Source organism: Salmo salar, chromosome ssa06 (assembly GCF_905237065.1).
Source record: "Salmo salar chromosome ssa06, Ssal_v3.1, whole genome shotgun sequence".
Lineage (NCBI taxonomy): Eukaryota > Metazoa > Chordata > Actinopteri > Salmoniformes > Salmonidae > Salmo > Salmo salar.
In genome coordinates, this window is record NC_059447.1 from 71,376,616 (window position 1) to 71,400,532 (window position 23,917).

The 23,917-nt window shown below is 40.5% G+C and overlaps 2 protein-coding genes across 7 annotated transcripts in view; both read left to right on the forward strand.

Moving 5' to 3' along the window:
• The first annotated feature begins 2,991 nt into the window (after positions 1–2,991).
• LOC106607989 (ankyrin repeat and SOCS box protein 2-like) lies at positions 2,992–21,738 on the forward strand. Of its 3 annotated transcripts, none has more exons than XM_014205544.2 (9): positions 2,992–3,203; positions 4,351–4,605; positions 4,895–5,064; positions 5,210–5,365; positions 12,451–12,696; positions 14,428–14,599; positions 14,701–15,298; positions 15,401–15,554; positions 20,980–21,738. In XM_014205544.2, the coding sequence occupies exons 2-9, from the start codon at positions 4,373–4,375 to the stop codon at positions 21,126–21,128; spliced, it is 1,878 nt and encodes a 625-aa protein (XP_014061019.2). In that variant the 5' UTR covers positions 2,992–3,203; positions 4,351–4,372; the 3' UTR covers positions 21,129–21,738. The 3 variants fall into 3 exon arrangements, with proteins under 3 accessions (XP_014061019.2, XP_014061018.2, XP_014061020.2); XM_014205543.2 differs by having other exon boundaries at positions 3,007–3,203; positions 4,291–4,605; XM_014205545.2 differs by having other exon boundaries at positions 3,041–3,203; positions 4,362–4,605.
• A 1,431-nt stretch (positions 21,739–23,169) lies between these two features.
• LOC106607987 (ankyrin repeat and SOCS box protein 2) overlaps positions 23,170–23,917 on the forward strand; it is a 39,712-nt gene continuing 38,964 nt past the window's right edge. For 3 of the 4 annotated variants that reach the window (XR_006770314.1, XR_006770313.1, XM_014205535.2), the window contains exon 1: positions 23,170–23,397. The gene's annotated coding sequence lies outside the window, so the exon portion shown is untranslated. The remainder of the gene's footprint in view (positions 23,398–23,917) is intronic. The other variant, XM_014205534.2, reaches the window with a different exon arrangement.

Genomic DNA, 23,917 nt, shown 5'->3' on the forward strand with positions numbered 1-23,917 from the left:
ACGGGCTAGCTATTTAGACACCCGGCAAGTTTAGCACTCACCAATATCAGATTTACTATTATAAAAGTTTGATTACCTTTTGTTGTCTTCGTCAGAATGCACTCCCAGGACTGCTACTTCAATAACAAATGTTGGTTTGGTCCAAAATAATCCATCGTTATATCCGAATAGCGGCGTTTTGTTCGTGCGTCCCAGACACTATCCGAATGGTAAAGAAGGGCCGTGCGCATGGCGCAATTTGTAACAAAAAAAATCTAAATATTCCATTACCGTACTTCGAAGCATGTCAACCGCTGTTTAAAATCCATTTTTATGCCATTTTTCTCGTAAAAAAGCGATAATATTCCGACCGGGAATCTCCTTTTCGGCAAACAGAGGAAAAATCACAAAGACGGGGGCGGCCAGGGCACGCGCGTAAGCCCACAGTCCCTTGATCGGCCACTTGAGAAAGGCGATAATGTGTTTCAGCCTGGGGCTGGGATGACGACATTCAGGTTTTTCCCGGGCTCTGAGCGCCTATGGACGACGTAGGAAGTGTCACGTTAGAGCAGAGATCCTTTGTAAAAGATAGAGATGGCAAAGAAGTTCAAGAAATGGTCAGACAGGCCACTTCCTGTAAAGGAATCTCTCAGGTTTTGACCTGCCATTTGAGTTCTGTTATACTCACAGACACCATTCAAACAGTTTTAGAAACTTTGGAGTGTTTTCTATCCAAAGCCAATAATTATATGCATATTCTAGTTACTGGGCAGGAGTAGTAACCAGATTAAATCGGGTACGTTTTTTATCCAGCCGTGAAAATACTGCCCCCTAGCCATAACAGGTTAACAACTTTTTATGTTCAAAATTGTGCACTCTTCTCAAACAATAGCATGGTATTCTTTCACTGTAATATCTACTGTAAATTGGACAGTGCAGTTAGATTAACAAGAATTTAAGCTTTCTGCCAATATATATGTCTATGTCCTGGGAAATGTTCTTGTTGCTTACGACCTCATGCTAATCGCATTAGCCTACGTTAGCTCAACCGTCCTGTGGAAGGGACACCGATCCCAAAGAAGGCAAAGGAATGGATGTATGCATTCCACATGATTTTGCAAAAAAAATGCAATGTACATACCCCCCGTCCACCTCTGGGTTTCTACTTTTCAACCATCTTTTTCCTGTGTTTGAGGTGCAAAATCCACTTGTCACTTAACTTACTGGATTGATTCCTTTCATGTCCCACTCTTGCATGTGCCATTTGTTTTTTCAGTTTAAACTGCAATATGTAACTTTTTGGGCGACCCAACCAAATTCACGTAGAAATGTGAGTTAAAAATGTGAGTTTGAGTTATAGACCTGTCATTCTCACTGAAAGCAATGTTAAGAAGCGGTTGATCTGTTCTATATCCGCCAGTTCTATGCTTACCATTATTAAGTTTAGTTTGTGTGTCTTTTACTTTTGGTTCTGTACACCAGCTTCGAACAGATGAAAATAAAAATATTCTAGTTATGGAAAATATATTTCACAGCGGTTTAGATAGTACAATGACAGCTGGTTTTGTCACATAAACTGAAGTTAGGTGAGCTATTAGAAGTTTAGCAACCAGGAAATGGAGGAGTGATTTCTGCATGATGCACTTTTAAGATTACAACCACGAAATATAAACTCTGTAATGGCTGAAATTGACTCAATGGAACACAAAGCTTTTCCTTGCATCTATAGGAATGCCAACTTGTTGGTTGGGGATTTAATGCACCGTCTTGACACTCAAAATAGAAAGATTTTTTTGTGCAATTGAAAAAGTAAGAATTTAATACAGTTGAAATATGTACATATTAGATGCACTGAAATGAAAGCAACTTCCAAAAATAAACACTTTGATTATAGCCATTTCATTCATTTTCTTATTTTTTTACCCCTAAGAGTCTGAGTCTTTGGGGGGAGGGGGATTCTACTAAGCTAACAGATGGACTTTCTTTTAAATGTATGCCACTTACTGTAAAAGGGAAGGGAAAACTCTTTGCTGAACTTTGGGCTCCACTTTTTCCGAGCGCACATGCAGTATAATGTGAGGGAACTGAATAGACTACAGCTTGGCAAACAAAACATAAACTTATGCACATAATCACATTTGTGGAGATAGGTCCAGACAAGGTTGTTTTATTGTACTGTACAGTACATATTGAGTACATCTTGAGTACCCACTATGGAAAGCTGAGCCTCTCACGAACAGAGACTCTCCTTTTTGCTCAACGAGCCCGACAAGCTTCATGGGACTTGTCCAAAGTCGGTAACTCCGATGTGCCAACTTCTGTCTGTAGCATATGGATGGTTTGGGCTACAAACTAATATGACCCCACCTTCTGAGACTCTCACAAACACGTACAAAGGTAGCCTGACACTGGTTTTAAAATGAATGGAAGTATTGAAGTAGTTTTGTGGCCAAAAAAGTGGTATGGGTATTTTTTTTTTACTATTTCCGGAGATTTCTTATATCTCTCAGATATAGGACAGACACTTCAAAACATAATTCCTTTTTATTTATTTTTGACTATCTGTTTTGCCATGTAGTAATGTGTATTCAATGCGTTTCTATGGGCTAATAGTAGTAAGGTCAAATTCAATGTTTCATCAAATATATATGTATTATACATACAAGGGTCCTAAAATGTTAAATCAAATATCTAAATATATATTCTTAATTCCATTCCTTTACTTTAGATTGTGTGTATTGTTAGATATTACTTGTTAGATATTACTGCACTGTTAGAGCTAGAAACACAAGCATTTCGCTACACCCGCAATAACATCTGCTAAAAACCTGTATGTAACAAATATGATTTAAATGTTTTTTTTAGATAGATCCTTGGTATAACCTAAATAATCCCCCCCCCCCACACACACACACACTCCCCCACCCCCCTCTAGGAACTTAGCTGTCAGCATAAACCATGCCATATCTGAAGTAGGGCATCCCTATTCTGAGCAACACATGCAAGCAAACTTTGTGGTCATAGGTCAGCTTGCCAAAACATGAAATCAAGACCCACTTTGGAATATATCATGAACATTGGAGCTGCTGCTTTTTCTTCATTCGCATGGAGGACCACTCAAGAGTAAAATACATTTTCAAATCCTCATCACCTCTCGATAACTACAATCTAACAACTGCTGGTCTACAGTTAGTGTTTTGACTGCACACTGCCAACTCTAAAAGGTAGCGATAACATGTCTGTATGTTTTTTTTTTATTTTAAACTTGACTAAGTTGCCAACAGCCACATTAGTTTCTGTTTATGCTAATAACCATGTTATTACTAAGCTGTATAAGGACTTCAAGCATGCATATTTTCATTAATTGCAATTTACACTAAGTTTCCTTCAGCAAAATGACTTTGGTAACCAGATATTAAGTTATTGCTCAGATGTATCTTATAACTGCACCCCCTCAAAACAATGGTCTAGAAAACAATGACTCAGTGGAAAGAAATGGTTGAATTACTATTTAAAATTGGATACTGGTATAGTTGCTGCAAAGAAATTACATCAAGAAATGTCATGAATTAACCTAACCCTAACCATGTGGTTGCAATCAACATTACAGTCTAAGATTTTCTGTCATTTCCATTTATGAATGGAATATGATGTAGGAATATGATATGAGATTGGTACAGCTAATGTATGTTACGTTATCATAACCAAAAACTAAAGATATAGACTTAAGTTCCCACTGTCTGTTTGAAATGGGTTCTATGATGTGCATATTTATGTTATAGCCCAGCATTAACACTTATCAAGAGCTTTGTGGCAAGTAGAATAAAGGTGTGTTAGTCCTAGGCTAAAACAATACACTATAGGCCCACAACACTGACTTGGCAACAAAATAATTATCTGCAATATTTGAACTCAAAGTTGTCTTGAATTACCTCTTTGACATTAGTAGATGTGCAGCAAATGTCAGCAACTACTTGTGCAGTCTTTCGCATCTTGTTGACACACTCAAGTCACATGAGTATTACAGGCTAATTACATTTTTTGGGCAATTGATAGCGACATTGAAGCTGAAATGTATACTATTACTTAAATATGGGGCCAATAAAATCTAAATCCTTAATGATCATGAGATTTGATTGAAGTCATATATTGGTTTTCATAGAAAATATATATATATATATTCATTTTTAGCCATTTTACTTTGACGTGCACATGCTGTTGGTGATTTTGGTTACGTACTGATGCAGTTTTAAAAGTGCAGTTACATTTTAGTAAGTTTCATTGTCGTGACTTTTGTATCCTTGCAACCAGATCAACCAGATCTGGAGCAATGGTCACCCCTACAGGTTTTTATGACTACAGTCTTTACAGTGTCTTGTCAGATGAGGAGCAGATGAAGCTGGCCATCGATCGCAGCCTCATTGAGGACAACAACTCTATTGGGTCAATTCAATCATCACAATCTGTGGATCGACAACCCAATTACCAGCCAAACCAATTTACGACCCGTGCCAGGCTCCCCTCTGCAACAAGGCACGTGTATGACTTTCCCCGAGCCAATCCAAACCCAACCAACCCACATCCAAACCCATCATCTGCAAACCTTCCATCAGCAGACCCTATTATGTGAGTCTGTCAACCTTTTAACTTATTTTGACAGTATGTATGCCAGAAAGAATGAGTGTGAAAACAATTATTATTTTGATCAGCATTAAGTTGGTGCACAGGTGTATTATTATTCCAAAATGCCCAACATAGAAATCTGATGGTGAGTATTGATACATTTCCCTAACAGGGAAAGCAGTAATACAGGTGTTCCACAAATGTGTGTCCTGATGCCGCTAATATTTAGCGAGATCCACAATGACACTAAATTGAATGACAAATTTCCCCTTCATCTTTGTCTATGCTTTAGAGATGCGAGACCCCTGGTGAATGTGATCAAGAATGGTGATTTAAAGGCTTTGAAAGAGATTGTGAAATGCAACCCAATGAGTCTCTTGATACCAAATGAGAAAGGATGGATTTCTCTCCATGAAGCTGCATATTACGGTCAAAAAGAATGCCTCAAGATTATATTAAGAGGTGAGAGTGAAATAAAGACAAGTGTAATTGAGAATGGTTTCTATTTTATACACACAGGTCTTGAATCACAGGCAGATCTTTTATCAGTACATGCTGATTATTTTTCATTTTCTTGGGTCACAAAGTTCTGTTGTCGTTCCTATAGCCCATCCTGGTATGGTGAACACATGTGGTAGTTACAATGAGACCCCACTTCTTTTGGCTGCTGTCTTTCACCAAGTGAACTGTGTGGAGTGCCTTCTGGACAGAGGTGCCAATCCAGACATTGCCAATAAGAATGGAGAAACACCACTCTTCAAAGGTAAGTAAATCCTACAGATGTTAGATATTAACTTGATCACTCTTTTCTCGTGAAGAATTTTCCTGATGCATCAGGTAATTCAAATGAGCCTCGCTAGTGGCTAAAAAAAAGCAGTTCTCTTTCTCTCCAAGCGGGGGCAGTCAAGTCATCGGGATCAGGGCTCGCTATCTTAATCTAGACGTTCCGCTAGCGGAACACCTGCTCCAATATCCAATGATGGGCGTGGCGCGAAATACAAACTCCTCTAAAATCCGAAAACTTTCATTTTTCAAACATATGACTATTTTACAGCATTTTAAAGACAAGACTCTCGTTAATCTAACCACACTGTCCGATTTCAAAAAGGCTTTACAGCGAAAGCAAAACATTAGATTATGTCAGCAGAGTACCCAGCCAGAAATAGACACCCATTTTTCAAGCTAGCATATGTCACAAAAAACAAAACCACAGCTAAATGCAGCACTAACCTTTGATGATCTTCATCAGATGACAACCCTAGGACATTATGTTATACAATGCATGCATGTTTTGTTCAATCAAGTTCATATTTATATCAAAAAACAGCTTTTTTACATTAGCATGTGAAGTTCAGAACTAGCATACCCCCCGCAAACATCCGGTGAATTTACTAAATTACTCACAATAAACGTTCACAAAGAACATAACAATTATTTTAAGAATTATAGATACAGAACTCCTCTATGCACTCGATATGTCCGATTTTAAAATAGCTTTTCGGTGAAAGCACATTTTGCAATATTCTCAGTCGATAGCCCAGCCATCACGGCTAGCTATTTAGACACCGACCAAGTTTAGCCCTGACCAAACTCCGATTTACTATTACAAAAGTTTGATTACCTTTGTTGTCTTCGTCAGAATGCACTCCCAGGACTGCTACTTCAATAACAAATGTTGGTTTGGTCCAAAATAATCCGTCGTTATATCCAAATAGCGGCGTTTTGTTCGTGCGTTCAAGACACTATCCGAAGTGTAAATAAGGGTCACGAGCATTCCGCAATTCGTGACAAAAGATTTCTAAATATTCCATTACCGTACTTCGAAGCATGAAGAAAACATAGCATGGGGTCGACGCGGGCACGCGCCTGAGTCTCACAGTACTGTAACCAGCCACTACCCAAACACGCTACTTTTTTTCAACCAGAGCCTGCAAAGCCACGATTCAGCTTTTTGCCGCCTTCTGAGAGCCCATGGGAGCCGTAGGAAGTGTCACGTAACAGCAGAGATCCTCTGTAATGGATAGAGATAATCAAGAAGGGCAAGAAATTGTCAGACAGGGCACTTCCTGCATAGAATCTTCTCAGGTTTTGGCCTGCCAAATGAGTTCTGTTATACTCACAGACGCCATTCAAACAGTTTTAGAAACTTTGGAGTGTTTTCTATCCAAAGCTAATAATTATATGCATATTCTAGTTTCTGGGCAGGAGTAATAATCAGATTAAATTGGGTACGTTTTTTATCCGGCTGTGAAAATACTGCCCCCGAGCCATAACAGGATAAAATAATGTTCTCGCTTCCTCAAACACTATAGGTATAGGTCCTATTACTGCAACATTCAAATGTACCAAAATGTATCTGAAATGCAGCCATACACATCAACAACTGTCATTTTAATAACACAATATAGATATTAGCAAAGGTGCAAAGTACTTAAGTAAAAATACTTTCAAGTACTACTTAAGTCATTTTTGGGGGTATCTGTACTTTACTTCACTACATTCCTAAAGAAAATGATGTACTTTTTACTCAATACATTTTCCCTGATACCCAAAAGTACTTCTTACATTTTGAATGCTTAGCAGGACAGGTAAATGGTCAAATTCACGCACTTATCAAGAGAACATCCCTACTACCTGATCTGGCGGATTTACGAAACACAAATGCTTCGTTTGTAAATGATGTCTGAGTGCTGGAGTGTGCCTCTGCCTATCCGTAATTTAAAAAACAAGAAAATGGTGCCGTCTGCTTTGCTTAATATAAGGAATTTGAAATTATTTCAACCTTTACTTTTACCTTTGATACTTAAGTATATTTAAAACCAAATACTTTTAGACTTTTACTAAAGTAATATTTTACTGGGTGACTTTTACTTTTACTTGAGTTATTTTCTATTAAAGTATTTTTACTTTGACTCAAATATGACAATTGGGTATTTTTTCCACAACTTGATATTGTTCTCCACTAGGCTATAACTTAGTGTGTCTAGTGTATCCCAACGGTTCGATTCCGGCCCAAGCTCTTCTGGTACTAATGATGCAATCCACCGATTGACTTGATTTAGTTACACATTTCAAATATGGACAGTCCAGGCTTAATTTACCCCAGATCTTGATAAGAAATAACCATACCAGACACTTATGGATAACATGAATAATAAAATAATAACAGTCAGTAGGGTAGGCTATACCAACATTAGTTTCCATTCTAACAAAGTGGCAGGTAAATACTTTACTTCAATAGCAAGGTTTCCATCCAATTGGCGACAGAGTTTTATGAAAATATCCGCATGGAGAAAATATGCGCATTTCCCACCAGTGGTATGTTTCCACCAAACAGACTTGTGCGTGATGACAAAGTGCACACAAAATGTACTTTTCACTCAAGTTTTCATGTACCGAATAAAAATCTGAAGTTCAATATGTTTCCATTACATTTTCAACTCTACCGATAGTTTTGTCACAGCACTGTTGCGTTAAATAGCAAATGTGCCTGCTCTGGTCTTGACACTTGAGCTTTAGTTAACAGCTCGCAGATACAATGCCGGTAATCTAGTCTATCGTACATGATGAGATTATTATGGATAAGAGCGAGAATATTTTTGATTGTCTAATGGCAGTCAAGCATCGATCATCATGTCACCAGAATAAGACCCTCGATATTTATTGGAAAGGAGAATCAAGCTCATCGCCGTGCACTTTCACCACCCTGTCTGTGAAGTTAATCATAATTTATTTCATTTGTAGCCTAAGAAACTGCATGGTTTCCCAAGTCGTAGTGGGTGGTTCACACACCATATCATCATGTGACTTGAGAATTCTATGGCAGGTTATTTAAGTGTCAGCCATTGTTGCCAGAATGACGCAATTTACTACAATCTGCCACCATCTACCACAAACGGTCGCGGCATACACTGGAAAGAAAGAACCACTGTATGTTCAAGTTAGAATAATTTGGTAAACAATATTTAATTGGTTTTCTTGCTGGGGAACATAACATAAATAATCCAAAAGTACAGATATAAATTGTGATAGTCAACTCAATCATCTTTTTCCTGCCAAGGTAATTTACCGGTCCTGTCTAGATGGGATACAGATTTTGTCAAATTGAAATCAAAAGTGATTTATTTTTGCATTTCATCAAACCCTTACCCTTTTTCAAAGCTTAAGCTCCTAACCTGCTACATTCATTCTCCCAACCTGCTATGAAAAGTCAATTTGACAAAAGCTGTATCCCTTCTAGACAAAACCGGTTTTACCCTCCATCCTACTTCTCTCCTTTCCACTTTGAAGGGTATTACAGCTACAAGCTATAAAGAAAAATACACACATACACAAAAACCTGTGATTCAAAAAGCTTACTGAGATGACATTTAGGCACAGACAGACAGAGAGAGAGAGAGAGAGAGAGAGAGAGTGCAATGCGTGGGAGGATGCTGCCCGTTGATCTAGCTAACGTTAGCTAGCTACACGGTTGACTGCAGCTAGCTAGCTTAGCCAGCTTATCTAGTGGCAACCTAATGTTTATTGCCAAACTAATTAGTTCGCTATTGCCACACACATCTGATTAATCTGTTCACTCTTTACGCCACTGACAAGTTGGTCGACAAACATGTGGGAAGCTAAAAACAGGAGATTTAACTTATTTTAACCCCATTTTCTCCCCAATTGGTAGTTACAGTCTTGTCCCCTCGCTGCAACTCCCGTACGGACTCCGGAGAGGCGAAGGTCTAAAGCCGTGCATCCTCTGAAACACAACCCAACCCGCACTGCTTCTTGACACAATGCCTGCTAAACCCGGAAGCTAGCCACACCAATATATCCGAGGAAACACCTGGCAACCGTGCATGTGCTCAGCAAGCCACAGCTTGATTGGACAAGGATATCCTTGCCGGGCAACCCCTCCCCTAAACCAGACAACACGGGGCCAACTGTGTGCTGCCCCATGGGTCTCCCAGTCATGGCCGGTTGCAATAGAGCGTGGACTCGAACCAGGATCTCTAGTGGCACAGCAAGCACTGTGATGTAGAGTCTTAGACCACTGCGCCACTAAGGAGGCCCCCAATGTGTAACTTTTTTTGTGACATTCTGGATTAGCCAAAGCTAACTAGCTAGCTAGTTATCTACCTAGACATTTGATTTACACTTGTCCTCAAAACACAATTGCAACAGCAGAATTATACAGAACATGATCAAAAGTATGTGGACACCTGCTCGTCAAACATCCATTCCAAAATCATGGGCATTAATATGAAGTTGGTCCCCCCTTTGCTGCTATAACAGCCTCCACTCTTCTGGGAAGACTTTCCACTAGATGTTGGAACATTGCTGTGGGGACTTGCTTCCATACAGCCACAAAAGCATTAGTGAGGTTGGGCATTGATGTTGGGCGATTAGGCTTGGCTCGCATTCGGTGTTCAATTCATCCCAAAGGTGTTTGATGGGGTTGAGGTTAGGGCCAGTCAAGTTCTTCCACACCGATCTCGATAAACCATTTCTGATGGACCTCGCTTTGTGCACGGCTGAATTGTCATGCCGAAACAGGAAAGGGCCTTCCTCAAACTTCCAAAAAGTTGGAAGCACAGAATCATCTAGAATGGCATTGCATGCTGTAGCGTTAAGATTTCCCTTCACTGGAACTAAGGGGCCTAGCCCGAACCATGTAAAACAGCCACAGACCATTATTTCTATTCCACCAAACTTTACAGTTGGCACTCTGCATTGGGGCAGGTAGCTTTCTCATGGCATCCGCCAAACCCAGATTCATCCGTCGGACTGCCAGATGGTGAAGCATGATTCATTACTATTTCCACTGTTCCAGAGTCCAGTGGCTGGGAACTTTACACCACTCCAGCCGACACTTGGTATTGCGCACTGTGATCTTAAGCTTGTGTGCGGCTGCTTGGCTATGGAAACCCATTTCACAAAGATCCAGTTCTTGTGTTGACGTTGCTTCCAGAGGCAGTTTGGAACTCGGTAGTGAGTGTTGCAACCGAGGACAGACGATTTTTATGTGCTCCTGTTCTGTAAGCTTGTGTGGCCTACCACTTCGCAGCTGAGCCGTTGTTGCTCCTAGACGTTTCCACTTCACAATAACAGCACTTACAGTTGACTCGGGCAGCTCTTGCAGGGCAGGAATTTGACAAACTGACTTGTTGGAAAGGTGGCATCCTATGACGGTGCCACATTTAAAGCCACTGAGCTCTTCAGTAAGGCCATTCTACTGCCAATGTTTGTCCATGAAGATTGTATGGCTGTGTACTCCATTTTTTACACCTGTCAGCAACGGGTGTGACTGAAATAGCCGAATCCACTAATTTGTCCACATACTTTGTGTATATAGTGTATCATTGAAATGCCTATCATACTCCAGAAATATATCATATTACAAAGGCAGGTCATTAAAGTGCAACTTATCTTTGATTGCGTCTGGCTAAGAACCCAAGAACAAGAAATCCTCAGGAGTGAAGACTAGTGATGTGCAGTTCGCGAACAATTCTTACTTTTTGAATGACTCTTTTTACTGACAAGAGTCACGATTCATTTTTTCCAAGTTACTCGTTCATTTTAGTCTGCTGGCCACAATGAATTCTACAGCAGGATTAATACGTGCTCCTCCAGCCCAGCAGCTACAGAGATGTGCTCCAACCAGTAACTGTCTATCATGTACACGAGAGGAAATAGACATGTTTAGAACTGATAATTGATCACATGGTGCAAGAATGAATGCTATTAATTGATTATTGAATGTTACTTGATGGACACAGCTTTTTGTACAACCAAAACACACTCAGCCTGCCTCTGCTCAAAACTCGAACTCGAGAACTAATTGTTCGGGGGCTGCTGCAGTTCGCTAACAATATTGTGCTAATCTCCCTCGCGGCATCAAGCAGAAGCCTTACAACTCACTCTGAATTCTTCCGCTGCTCTAACGTCCGTGGATGTAGCATAGCATTCGGGGCGGAGCACGGAGTTAGGGTAGCCAGGCAAGCCGAGCAGTGTCATTCCGCCAAGAGTGGTTCACAATCTAGTCCGGTTGTGGCCGCAACTAGACCTCGTTTCAAAGGTATCAATAGACGGCACCAATAACAAGCCCCATATGGTGAACGAGAGACTTGTAGAATCATGATTCTTTCGATTTTGTAGTTCATCATTCGCCGGTAAGGGGTCCTGCGTGCTCTGAGCATTAGAAATTACTAGTAAGAGTATAAGTACAGCCCACAGAGAATAACTAGAAAAGTACTTGTTTCTCCAAAAATTCAAAGGGTAGTAGTGGTCCAGATTTGAACCCATGCCTACTTTGACATATGTATGCCATGGTCAGCAACTGTACCTGCTGGACCACACAGGCACTGAGACAACCAAACATTTATTCTGCCTATTGGTTGCCTTCAACATATAATTGATATAAACACATTTTTTCCCAAAAGAAAAGTACATCTACCCATACAAATATTGTCAATTTATTATAATCCACATAAAAATTCACACGAGACACGCAGTAGCCTGCATGCAGCCTACATAGGCTACTTGACTGACGCCCAGTGGACCTGCAGACTAATTTATTGTATAGCCTACAAACACCAATTCCAGCTGCCCACTGGCGGCGATTAAAAATATGAAATATACATTCAAATCCTCCTGCTGCAGGATTATTTTCCTCCTGTGACGAAATGGGTCATATTAAGATCTGACATCTGTAGGTGTTTGCTCTTGGGGCTAAGACAAGTCTCCAGGTCTCAAGCTAGGTTACTGGTCACACTGGCAAAGTCCACCACTGTTACACAATCAGCTTATGTTTTACAAACAGCAATATCCAACCAAAATTACCTGTGCTGTTTGTGTTTTCAGCTTGCGAGAAGCCCAATGTGGAGATTGTAGACATCCTCCTGAAGTATGGAGCCTCAGTACACAAGGCTTGTGTTCAGGGTGTGACACCTCTCCATGAAGCAGCCGGGCGTGCTAACGTGGAAATATGCCAGATGTTGTTGGAGGCCGGGGCCAAGCTTAATGCAGTCAATAATTACAGGATGGAACCTTTCTATATGGCAACACAGAATGGGGGAGTGGACGTGTTGAACTTCTTGATTAGCAAAGGTGAGTCGTTTTCAAATTTTCACAAGCCAGCTTCAAGATTATTTTTAATTAATTGTTTTAAAGATGCAGTCTGGGATCTTAAGCACAACAAGTTCATAACATATTGAACCTGAACTCTTATGTCCAAACCCTTGTTGATGGGTTTCCTACATCTTGGAGAAAGTATTATGTTCTTTACAATGGCATGAATAGAATTGAAAATAACCATTAACCTCTCTGGGGTACCCGCGGAACACAGTATTCAACAGCCAGTGAAAGAGCAGGGTGGCAAATTCAAAACAACAAAAATCTCATTCAAATTTCTCAAACATACAACTATTATATCCCATTTTAAAGATACACTTCTCGTTAATCCAACCACATTGTCCGATTTCAAAAAGGCTTTACGGCGAAAGCATAACATTAGATTATGTTAGGACAGCGCTTAGACAAGAAAAACCACACAGCCATTTTCCAAGCAAGGAGAGGCGTCACAAAAAAAACAGAAATACAGCTAAAATGAATCACTAACCTTTGACGATTTTCATCAGATGACACTCCCAGGACTCAATGTTACACAATACATGTATGTTTTGTTCGATAAAGTTCATATTTATATCCATAAACCCCATCTTACATTGGCGTATAATGTTCAGAAAATGTGTTGCCTCCTAAACTTCCGGTGAATGAGCACATCAATTTACAAAAATACTCATCATAAACATTGATAAAATGTACAACAGTTATTGAAAGAATTATAGATACACTTCTCCATAATGCAACCGCTGTGTCAGCTTTACAGCGAAAGCACATTGTTCAATATTCTGAGTACAGAGCTCAGCCATCAAAGCAAGCTATACAGTTACCCGCCAAGTTCTGGAGTCAACAAAACTCAGAAATAGTATTATAAATCTTCACTTACCTTTGCTAATCTTCGTTGGAATGCACTCCCAGGACTCCCACTTCCCAAGAAATGTTTGTTTTGTTCGATAAACTCCATATTTATGTCCAAATACCTCTGTTTTGTTGGCGCATTCAGATCACTATTCCAAAGGCATAATGCGCGAGCGCAAAACCCGAGATGAAAAGTAAAAAAGTTCCATTACCGTTCGTTTAAACATGTCAAACGATGTTTACAATCAATCCTTAGGGTTTTTTTATCATAAATATTTGATAATATTCCAACCGGACAATAGCGTATTTATTACATAGGAAAAGAAGGAACGGTGCGCCTGCGTAACCGCCCAGTAAACAACTCATTGGTCTCAGGCAGTCATCTTGTTGAGTCAGCTCTTATTCTCTCCCCAGTAACAGTAGAAGCATGAAACAAGGTTATAAAGACTGTTGACATCTAGTGGAAGCCTTAGGAAGTGCAAAATGAACCCTAAGTCACTGTATAGGCAATCACTTGAAAAACTACAAACCTCAGATTTCCACACTTCCTGGTTGGATTTTTCTCAGGTTTTTGCCTGCCATATGAGTTCTGTTATACTCAGACACCATTCAAACAGTTTTAGAAACTTCAGAGTGTTTTCTATCCAAATCTACTAATAATATGCATATCCTACCCTCTGAGCCTGAGTAGCAGGCAGTTTACTACGGGCACGCTTTTCATCCGGACGTCAAAATACTGCCCCCTACCCTCGAGAAGTTAAGCATGCAGACCATCTGTTGCTGGTGATGTTGCGGTGTTGCCAGTTTTGCTTTATTTCAACATTGTATAAATGTTGTGTATGCTCTTGTGTATTGTAGGTGCTGATATAAACTGCCAGGCAAGGGATGGGGAAACACCTCTGTATGAGGCAAGTAAGAATGGTTACAAGGAAGTTGTGGAACTGCTTCTATCTCATAAAGCAGATGTTAACCGAGCCACCAAGTCTGGCCTCCTGCCTCTTCATATTGCTGTCCAGAAAGGACATTTTGAGTGAGTTCAATGAATTGATTGATTGGTTAATTTAAAGCATTGGTTTCTCTTCAAGCAAAACATTTCCCTTTCAATTTGATCCCTGTGCTTCCCTTCTGTAGCATTGTTTCCATGCTGATCCCTGCCACCAGCAAGGTCAAAGTTCAATGCAGTGGCATCAGTCCCCTCCACCTGGCTGCCGAGCACAACCGGGACTGGATCCTGGAGATCCTTATCGAGGCAGGCTATGACGTCAATTTCCAGCTCGCAGAAGACCGATCCAAAATGTATGAGGACCATCGCAGCACAGCACTCTACTTTGCTGTCTCCAACAGCAACCTAGAAGCCGCTGAAATGCTTCTGGATGCAGGCGCTAACCCCAACCTTGACATGTTCAACCCTCTTCTTATCGCTGTGAGGCAGGGTTACATGGAAATGATCACCGCTCTGGTGGAGCATGGAGCTAACATGAATGCGTCCATCCCCACACACCCCTGCTCCTTCCCGGCAGTGGTCATGCTCGGTATGAAGTATCTACACATCCTGAACTATCTGAAGTATCTGATGTCCAATGGCTGTGATGCCCTTTCCTGTTTTGATTGCACATATGGCAGCAAGCCACACCCACCCCTGAAAACTTCAAGAAGGGTCAGCATCTTCGGCGAAACTGTGCGCTACGTTACTGATGAGGACGAAGCTCGACGCTACACTTGCGTCCAGGTAGGTTGGGTTAATGTGCAATGTAGATGGTTTGCTGGTCTATTAGTTTACAATTCCATCTCGGGTTGTTCTTTGAATCCAATTTGAGCCCTTCATTTTCAGTTCTGTGAGGCAATCTCCGATCCGACAATTAGCCACTGGGCAGGACCCATCATAGATGTGCTCCTGGATTACGTTGGCCACGTGAAACTCTGCTCCCGGCTGATCGAGAACCTGGATAGCTACAGTGACTGGGCAGGGATCAAGGTGAAAGCAAGTAAGTGAGCTTACACCATAGAGTTACACAATATACTGAAACTTCAGTTCTCAATGTTAGACCCTGAAAATGGGTACTAGAATTTTTGTTACTTTTGTTACTACTGTCAAACTGTAGCATACAAGCCAATGTACCCGTTATAGCGTGAGCGCATCGTGCCTGCTCCACTTAGGCTGCACTAGGAGTCTGGGCTGCATCATGTTAGCTCCCCATTCATGCTGCACAGAGGTTACCACACTTGAATGATGCAACATGGCATGCAACATGGCATGTAGAAATATTTAAACTGTTCATTCCTGTTTGCAAAGCAATGTCCATACAGGCTAGATCACTTTACAATGCAAGAAGATGCCGGTAGCTTTCAGCTTTGTAGACTAACTTTCCTTTCCTTGCCTAGTACTGATAATACGCCAGCCATAACTCAAAATGTGCTGATTTCAAGGCTGATTGCCACCAAAACTTTATTAATTCACTTAATTGTTCTCTCGCTCACGTCTCTCCCAAAGATGATCTATTGCCTCAGCGAACTGACTCTGATTAATCAGATGTGTGTGGCAATAGCTAACTAATAAACATTAGGTTGCAATAACCATTAGGTTGCCACTAGATTAACTGGCTACCGTGTCAACCGTGTAGCTAGCTAACGTTAGCTAGATCAACGGGTCAGTCCACCGCAGCTTTCTCTCTCTCTCTCTCTCTCTCTCTCTCTCTCTCTATGCATCTCTCTCTCTGTGCATGTAAATGTCAATTTGTTTAACATTCAAATAAATTATTACTATTATTTTGTTATGTACTTAGATTGGTAATAACAAAGTGAAGTTGATTGTATGATTGTAAAATTGGATGATTGGACACGGCAGGAGTCGCGGACGTTAAACAAAATTGCCTTATGACCGGCATCTCACAAACCCACGAGTCTAACAGCGGCGTCTAATTGCCTACTTGTGTTGCCATTTGCTGTTGGTCTGCTGAGCCTGACTCTGAGCTGCAGTAGTTTGTCCTGTGCCTCAACTTGCATGTGGGCGGAGTTAGCCGGTTGAGATAGTGGTGAATGTGCTGCTAACAAGGAAAACCGGGGGGTAAATCCGGGGGGTGCATGCGAACATAAAGAACAAACAACTGTTCATGATTTGACTTGGTCGCAAAGATGCAGGCGCACTCAGATCAAGAATTTTAAGCATTCTGAGCTTTGATCAACGCTGTGAATGCAATATAAGTGGGTAAGTGCTAATTTACAAAATAAAAGGGTGAGTAAACACTATCTAGCTAGCACCGATTGGTGCTTATTTGACAAAGTTAGAGTCGTTCAAGTGAAGACCGCCCGCGTCATCGGCGTGACATGAAGGCATCGCTCTCTGACCAAATATGGTGTCCTATAGGATATACTACACCCCTAATGATGTAGTGAAGTCTCGTTATGTTCTAGGATCTCTGAGGAATACATACGAATGCAATTTGATGAGTTGAAACAACGTTTAGGGTGAGATTTTCACAAATTGAACGAGTGGAAATACAAAATCGATCGTGCATGATATATGGACCTTTTTAGGATATGAAAAATGATTTTATCTAACAAAACGACACTTCATGTTATGTCTGGGACCCTTTGGATGATAAATCAGAGCAATATTTCAAAATGTAAGTATACATTTCACCTTCAGAGGTGAATTTATCAAACCTATCACGGTGAAAAAAGTGTTTTGTTGTTAGGAGTTCTCCTCAAACAATAGCATGGCATTTTTTCGCAGTAATATCTACTGTAAATTGGACAGACAACAACATGTCAGTGCAGTTATATTGACAAGAATTTAAGCTTTCAGCCGATATAAGACACTTATATGTACCGACATTTCTTGTTTCTCCAAAATCTGCGATCTTGACACAAGGCGCTGCAAGATTTACAACTGTCCCATGAACGGGGGGGAGAAACAAGATTCTATGGTCTGATGAAACAAATATTGAACTCTTTGGCTTGAAAGCCAAGCATCATGTCTGGAGGAAACTTGGCACCATCCCTACGTGAAGAATGTTGGTGGCAGCATCATGCTGTGGGGATGTTTTTTTGTGACTGGGAGACTAGTCAGGATCGAGGCAAAGATGAACTGAGCAAAGTACAGAGAGCTCCTTGATGAAAACCTGTTCCAGAGCGCTCAGGAACTTAGACTGGGGGCGAAGGTTCACCTTCCAACAATACAACTACCCTAAGCACACAGCCAAGGCAGGAGTGGCTTTGGGACAAGTCTCTGAATGTCCTTGAGTGGCCGAGCCAGAGTCCAGACTTAAAGAGATTGAACATCTCTGGAGAGACCTGAAAATAGCTGTCCAGCGACTCTCCCCATCCAACCTGACAGAGCTTGAGAGGATCTTTAGAGAAGAATGGCAGAAACTTCTCAAATACAGATGTACCAAGCTTGTAGCGTCGTACCCAAGAAGACTCAATACCGTAATCGCTGCCATGGGTGCTTCAACAAAGTACAGATTAAAGGGTCTAAATACATATGTAAATGTACATTTCCGTTTTAAAAATTTCTAAAAACCTGTTTTTGCTTTGTCATTATGGGGTATTGCGTGTAGGTTGATGAGGGAAAAAAACAATGTAATTAATTTTAGAGTAAGGCTGTAACACACTTGAACTAAATGTGCAAAAAGTCAAGCAAGCGGTCTGAATACTTTCAGAAGGCACTGTAAATAAATGTTTTATATATAGAGACCCGTTCCAAAGGACAACTAGACCCGTTCCATATAGACCTGGTCCGATCCAAACCTGGTCTGATCCGATCCGAGTGAGGGAAGCAGGGGGGCCTTACTGTGTATGTAGGCTACTGTGAGTGTGAGCAAGTGACACGGTGTGCAGGGAGGAGGGAGAGAAGAAGATTAGCAACCAAACAAGCCAACTCGCACTATAGTACACTAATAGTTGCAATAGTTAGGTTATTTCTCATCCAATATGATTACGTAGGAGCTGTCTTGACTGTGTCAAACCAGAAAAAGCTAGTTAAGCTAGCTAGCTAGGCTAATTGAGACTGCATGCACTTTCTCGTCCTACACAGTTACAAACAACAACTCCATTCAAAATATAAAGTTAGCAGCCTACCTGTTGGTCATTGTAGCCTAACCTTCTCTTTAAATTTGAATTCCATCCCTTTAATTCCATCTTCCATTGATGAGATATCTCCTAACTTTTGCTACATATAGAGGCTCTATGTCTGTAGCCTATTGCCGCTTTGATGACTTATGATTGGCCAAACAAGCTACACGTGCCACTCTCGTGAAAAGCAAGAGCAGCAGCATAAATGACGGTGATCCTAATGCTTTGTACAGTTGGGTGTACATAGAACTACATTTACATTACAATTCAGCCATTCAGCAGACGCTCCCATCCATAGTGACCTACAGCTAGTGCTTTCATCTTACGATAGCCTAGGGAGACATCCACATATCCCAGTCGTATCCCAACCACGTATCACATACATAATACAATGCAAAATACAATACAAAATGCTTAAAAATGTCTGTGTCTATTCACAGTTCCCGTCGTGTGGTAATGTATTCTTTCAGTTTTCTGAATCCGTTTTTATTGCTAGCTTGAGTTACCTGGGGTGGTAGAGAGTTCCATTTAGTCATGAATTTATTTAATACTGTGTGTTTCCCAGCCTCTGTTCTGGACCTGGAGACTGTGAAGAGACCTCTGGTTGCATGTCTTGTGTGATACCAATGAGTGTCCAAACTGTGTGCCAACTGCTTTAACAGACAGTTCGGTACCTTCAACATATCAACACCTCACACAAAGACCAATAGTGACTCCATCAATCTCTCCTCAACTTTGAGCCCAGAGAGATTGACATGCAGGTCATTTACATTCGCCCTCCATGTACATCTAAGAGCAATACGTGTTGCTTTGTTTTGGACCAACTGTAATTTGCTTATGTCCTTCTTTGCCGCACCTGATCACACAGCTGGACAGTAGTCTAGGTGCGACAAAACTAGGGTAAGGGGTTAGAGCAAGGGTAGGGGTTAAGGTTAGGGTTTAGGGTAGGAATGTCCCAAGGATTCAAGATAGCACTGACCATCTGTAAATGCTTAGTGGGATCTCATTGCTTGCTTATGTTACCTGTGCTCAGTGAAAATAAAATGACATACTTCTAACTTGGTTAGGTATAAATGAGACCGTTTTTAAACATCAACTGTTTTAGACAAAACAAATGTAACCAAGCAAGATAAATAAACGTTCAATCAAAACTGATTACGTGGTTGCTGCAGGGTTAGCAGCGTAATGGTTAGCGTTACCACCCGGAGACCGGGAAATTGGGGATTGAAATAGCAGGACACTGTAAAGTCTATTATCCCGCTGAAGAGTATGAATCAGGCTGTTTGAGAAGTTTAAATCCTAAGCAACCTGCCTACACATAGTTTGAAGTACAATAGACCAGCATAGCTACAGTCGTACACCAAAGCTGTGTGCTAGAAAACCTTCGTAGAGCATGGGTGGAGTAGGCATTGCGGTGCCCATGTGAATTTCCTTTATTTTTCAGGCTTCAGACCAATGCCTACTTCTCACTTAAAACACTTTTTTTTTTATTTTTATCATAGGTAATGAATGTGTAGGGGACTTCTGACCACAAATACTACAGACTTTGTGGTGCAGCAAAAATATAACTGTATCCCTGTACAGAGATTGTGAGTTCAAATCCCAGCTGGGGTGATATTGAAAAGTCAGTACTAAGGGATCATGTAAAATGTGAGCATATTTTGATTGATTACATTTTTTTTTTTACTATTTTAGCTGAACAGCATACCACTTACCTTAAACCCCCATACGATTTCATTACTTTACTTATAATGGATTGGGACACCTGGAACCATCACGTGATGTCCTGACGACTGGTAAAACAAATGTCCAAACATGGTCCTCAATGACATCCTGGTAACTTACAAGGAACTAGACAAAGGTCCCCCAGAGAACATTCCCTTTGGACCATCATGCAACATCCTAATAACTAGTAAAATGTAAATCCTGAAAAGGTCCTGAAATGGTCCTTAGTGATGTCCTGGTAACTTTCAGGGAACTACACAAAGGTCCCCAGGGAACATTCCCTTGGGACCATCATGAAACGTCCCCTTGTGGTCATTGAATGGCCCATGGATAACGTCCTATCAGAACTTAGTAGGAACCTTTTCGAAACGTTCACTACTGGGAACTGCGACCAAACCAGAACCTGTGCTGAACGTCTTCAGGCTATTGTCATGTTTTAATATTCCTAGAACCTTCTCAGAACGTCAGTGGGATAACGTCTTGCCAAAACTATTAAAGGGACCTATTGGGAACATAGCCAAATGTCCTTAGATGTTCCCCTGCTTGCTGGGATACTACAGTACTATAATTTTTTTTCATGTTGGTTAATAAGCAACTTCTTTGCACTTTCAGTGCCACCACATTCACTGATGCAGTTGTGCAGACTGAAGATCCATCAGCAGGTTGGAATCCCCAGACTGAGGCACATCGACACCCTGCCCCTCCCACCAACACTAATCAAGTTCCTCAACTATACAAAGGGAAATTCAGAGGATGTCTAGGAATTTCTTTTTGTTTTGTTGACTCTAAGTCCACAGATTCCGTGACTTGTTTTCAATAAATGTGATTGTTTTGCATATTGTAAGCCAGTTGAGATGAAGGGGGAATGTGTCTTTGCACAGTTGTGTACTGCATAATAGGCTTGATATTACAATGGCAGGAGTAACATTCGAATGAATCTATTGTAAATGATGTGTAAATGTGTATGTACTTGTAGGTGTTTGGTTAGCAACAGCAACTCTGACTCTTATTGATTACTAAATTAATTGTTTACCCTGCGCAGTGAGATTTTTTTTTTACTTGGGTACAGTGAATTTGCCTGTATCAGAAAATAAACCACAGCTTGGAATGCTTCTCAGGCAATCAGATGGTTTGGCCGGAACTATCCGTGATATCATTGAATATAGTGATTTTGGTACTGCATTGTGTACAAAGGTCTTGTTGCCACAGGTGGGTGGAACTATTTCAGTGTTTAATGTAAAAAAAAAGTAAATTTTTCTATGAATATTGCAGATTTATCGACAGATTTATTATGACTCATGTAATGCTAATGATATCATCAGTACTTGCTTGAAGACAATGTCAAACACTGTATAAATAAAGGCTTAAAGGAAAACTATCTTCATTAGTCCACTGTTGATACAGTCCCAAAATGTTTTGCATGTCAGCAGTCAAGTTTTTAAGATATTGGACTTCCAAGAAGCAATATGTCACCGGCCACATCCTCATGCTGATGCAGAATGGTCAGATGACATAAAAATGTAGCTCTTTGACCACGCACAACAGTGGAAGTTTGGCATAGAAATAAGGATGCATTAGCATAAAAATATGGTGGTGGATCTTTGATATGAACGGTTTGAATGTGTTCGCATTCGAGAAGTCAAAGAAATTATCCTGACAGCTGAAAGTGCACTATTTACTTACTTAGTCCTATTCGATTATCAACGAAATAGGCAAACAAATAATGCATGGCTGGCTACTGCTAGCCTGAAGAAAAATTGTGCGACTTGCTTCAGCTGGTCAAAAGTATTGTTATAGTAGTCGAAGAAGAAACTGAGACTGTCCATCTAAATAGTGTGAAGGGGTTATTGCTTTAGCAAATGTTGGTTACAGACATAACAATGTTCAATTAATGTTTGTAAGATTTGTTTTGTCACTTTACATTAAGTTAACTTTTAATCCAATATCTAATTGGAGAATAATGTTTACTCAAGTAAACAGCAACTGACAAGTTAGTTGTTTTCTATTTTGATGTAATTTACAAAATAATGTTCAGAATAGGCATACAAATTTTCACACTTATATTTCCACTTTAATACAGTAGGTAAAACTAGAAATTGTGAACAGCCTTTCATTGCTTCTTCTGCATTACAACAATTTCTTAGGCGAGTACTGAACTAACCCCTAACCTTAGTATAGAGGTCAGTATTGATTTAACCCCTAAGCTCTACACTCAACGTGGTATTAAAAGACTGATGACACGACTGTAACTGTAGTGGCTGGTATTCTGGAATCCAGCCTGTGGGGTATCTATGACCTTCCCCTCATACGAAAATAAATGCAAAGTGCCCTCAGATCAAAATGAAACAAACACATGACGCAGATTGACCTGCCAACAAAATGGGAGGAAGTCAACCTTGTCGATAAACTTGACCCTTTTTCCATGGATTTGTTTGTCTAAAAATAAGAAACAGGCATCCGCAATAAACACCTCTTTCCATTACATTGATTGTAACACAACACAATACCAGACCTCTCAACATAAGGAACAAGGCACACCAACCCGCCACAACCAAACCAGACACAGCAAGAGTCTGACCTAGCACAGGAGGATTACAAGCCTGAACACTGTACTTGGGACAACTCACAGTTTCCATTGAACACAGTCAGTCAATATCACTCTATTGTAATATGCACATATTGTATGATTAACACATTTTCTGATTAGTAAGATACTCACCATGTTTTGGGATTCCTCGCTGTTAGTCCCAAGAGTTCCATCAATTTGTTTTGTTGTTTAGTGCTATCTAGGCCAACTCCCCCTCAGGAGTATTCTGAGCTATGAAGGGGGGAGAGGAAAAGTTGGCCCACTACCCTATGGATATCATGTGAAGCTCCCAGAAATATTCCAGACGGCTGGATTGGAAGCCCTGTCTCAGAAACATCTACTGACAGAGGAGTGGAGAAGTCTTAGTGGGGGAGTTTAACCAGAGAGCGAAACTTTGACACTCTCTTTTTGCCTTTGGAAAACTGTAAAAGCTTGTGAGAAAGGTGAGACATATTTTCATTTACATTGTTATTTGGCAACTTTGGTGCACTTTTGTTGTTGTGTAAAAAAAAAACCTACATGGACCTTTCTGTTCCTTTATAAACCTCTGAGATAGATTTGTTTTTACATTTAGCTCGACATTAAATTACTTCACCAATCACTGCGGATAGAGCAGCTTGCTATGGATCAGGCAAGCTATTTAAAGGCATTGGACAGATGAGTGTAGGGTGCGAGATGCGACTGAAAGAGAGAGAGAGGGTGGAGGAGGCTTGGTTTGAACTGGTGGGCATCTTGTTGTTATGACATGTATCTTCTGAATTATGCTCACAGAATTATATCTATGAAGGAGCGGCTTATATGAAGGAACTTTTAATGTCTTTGACCATCAGAAAGTTGGCTTAATGTTGGAACAGCTAGCTAGTGTGCAATGCAGCACAAGAATTAAAATAAACACACGTCCTATTTTTTTCTAGTTAATAAATCGTGATAATGTGACAACTATAGTATCCTTAAGTAGTATTT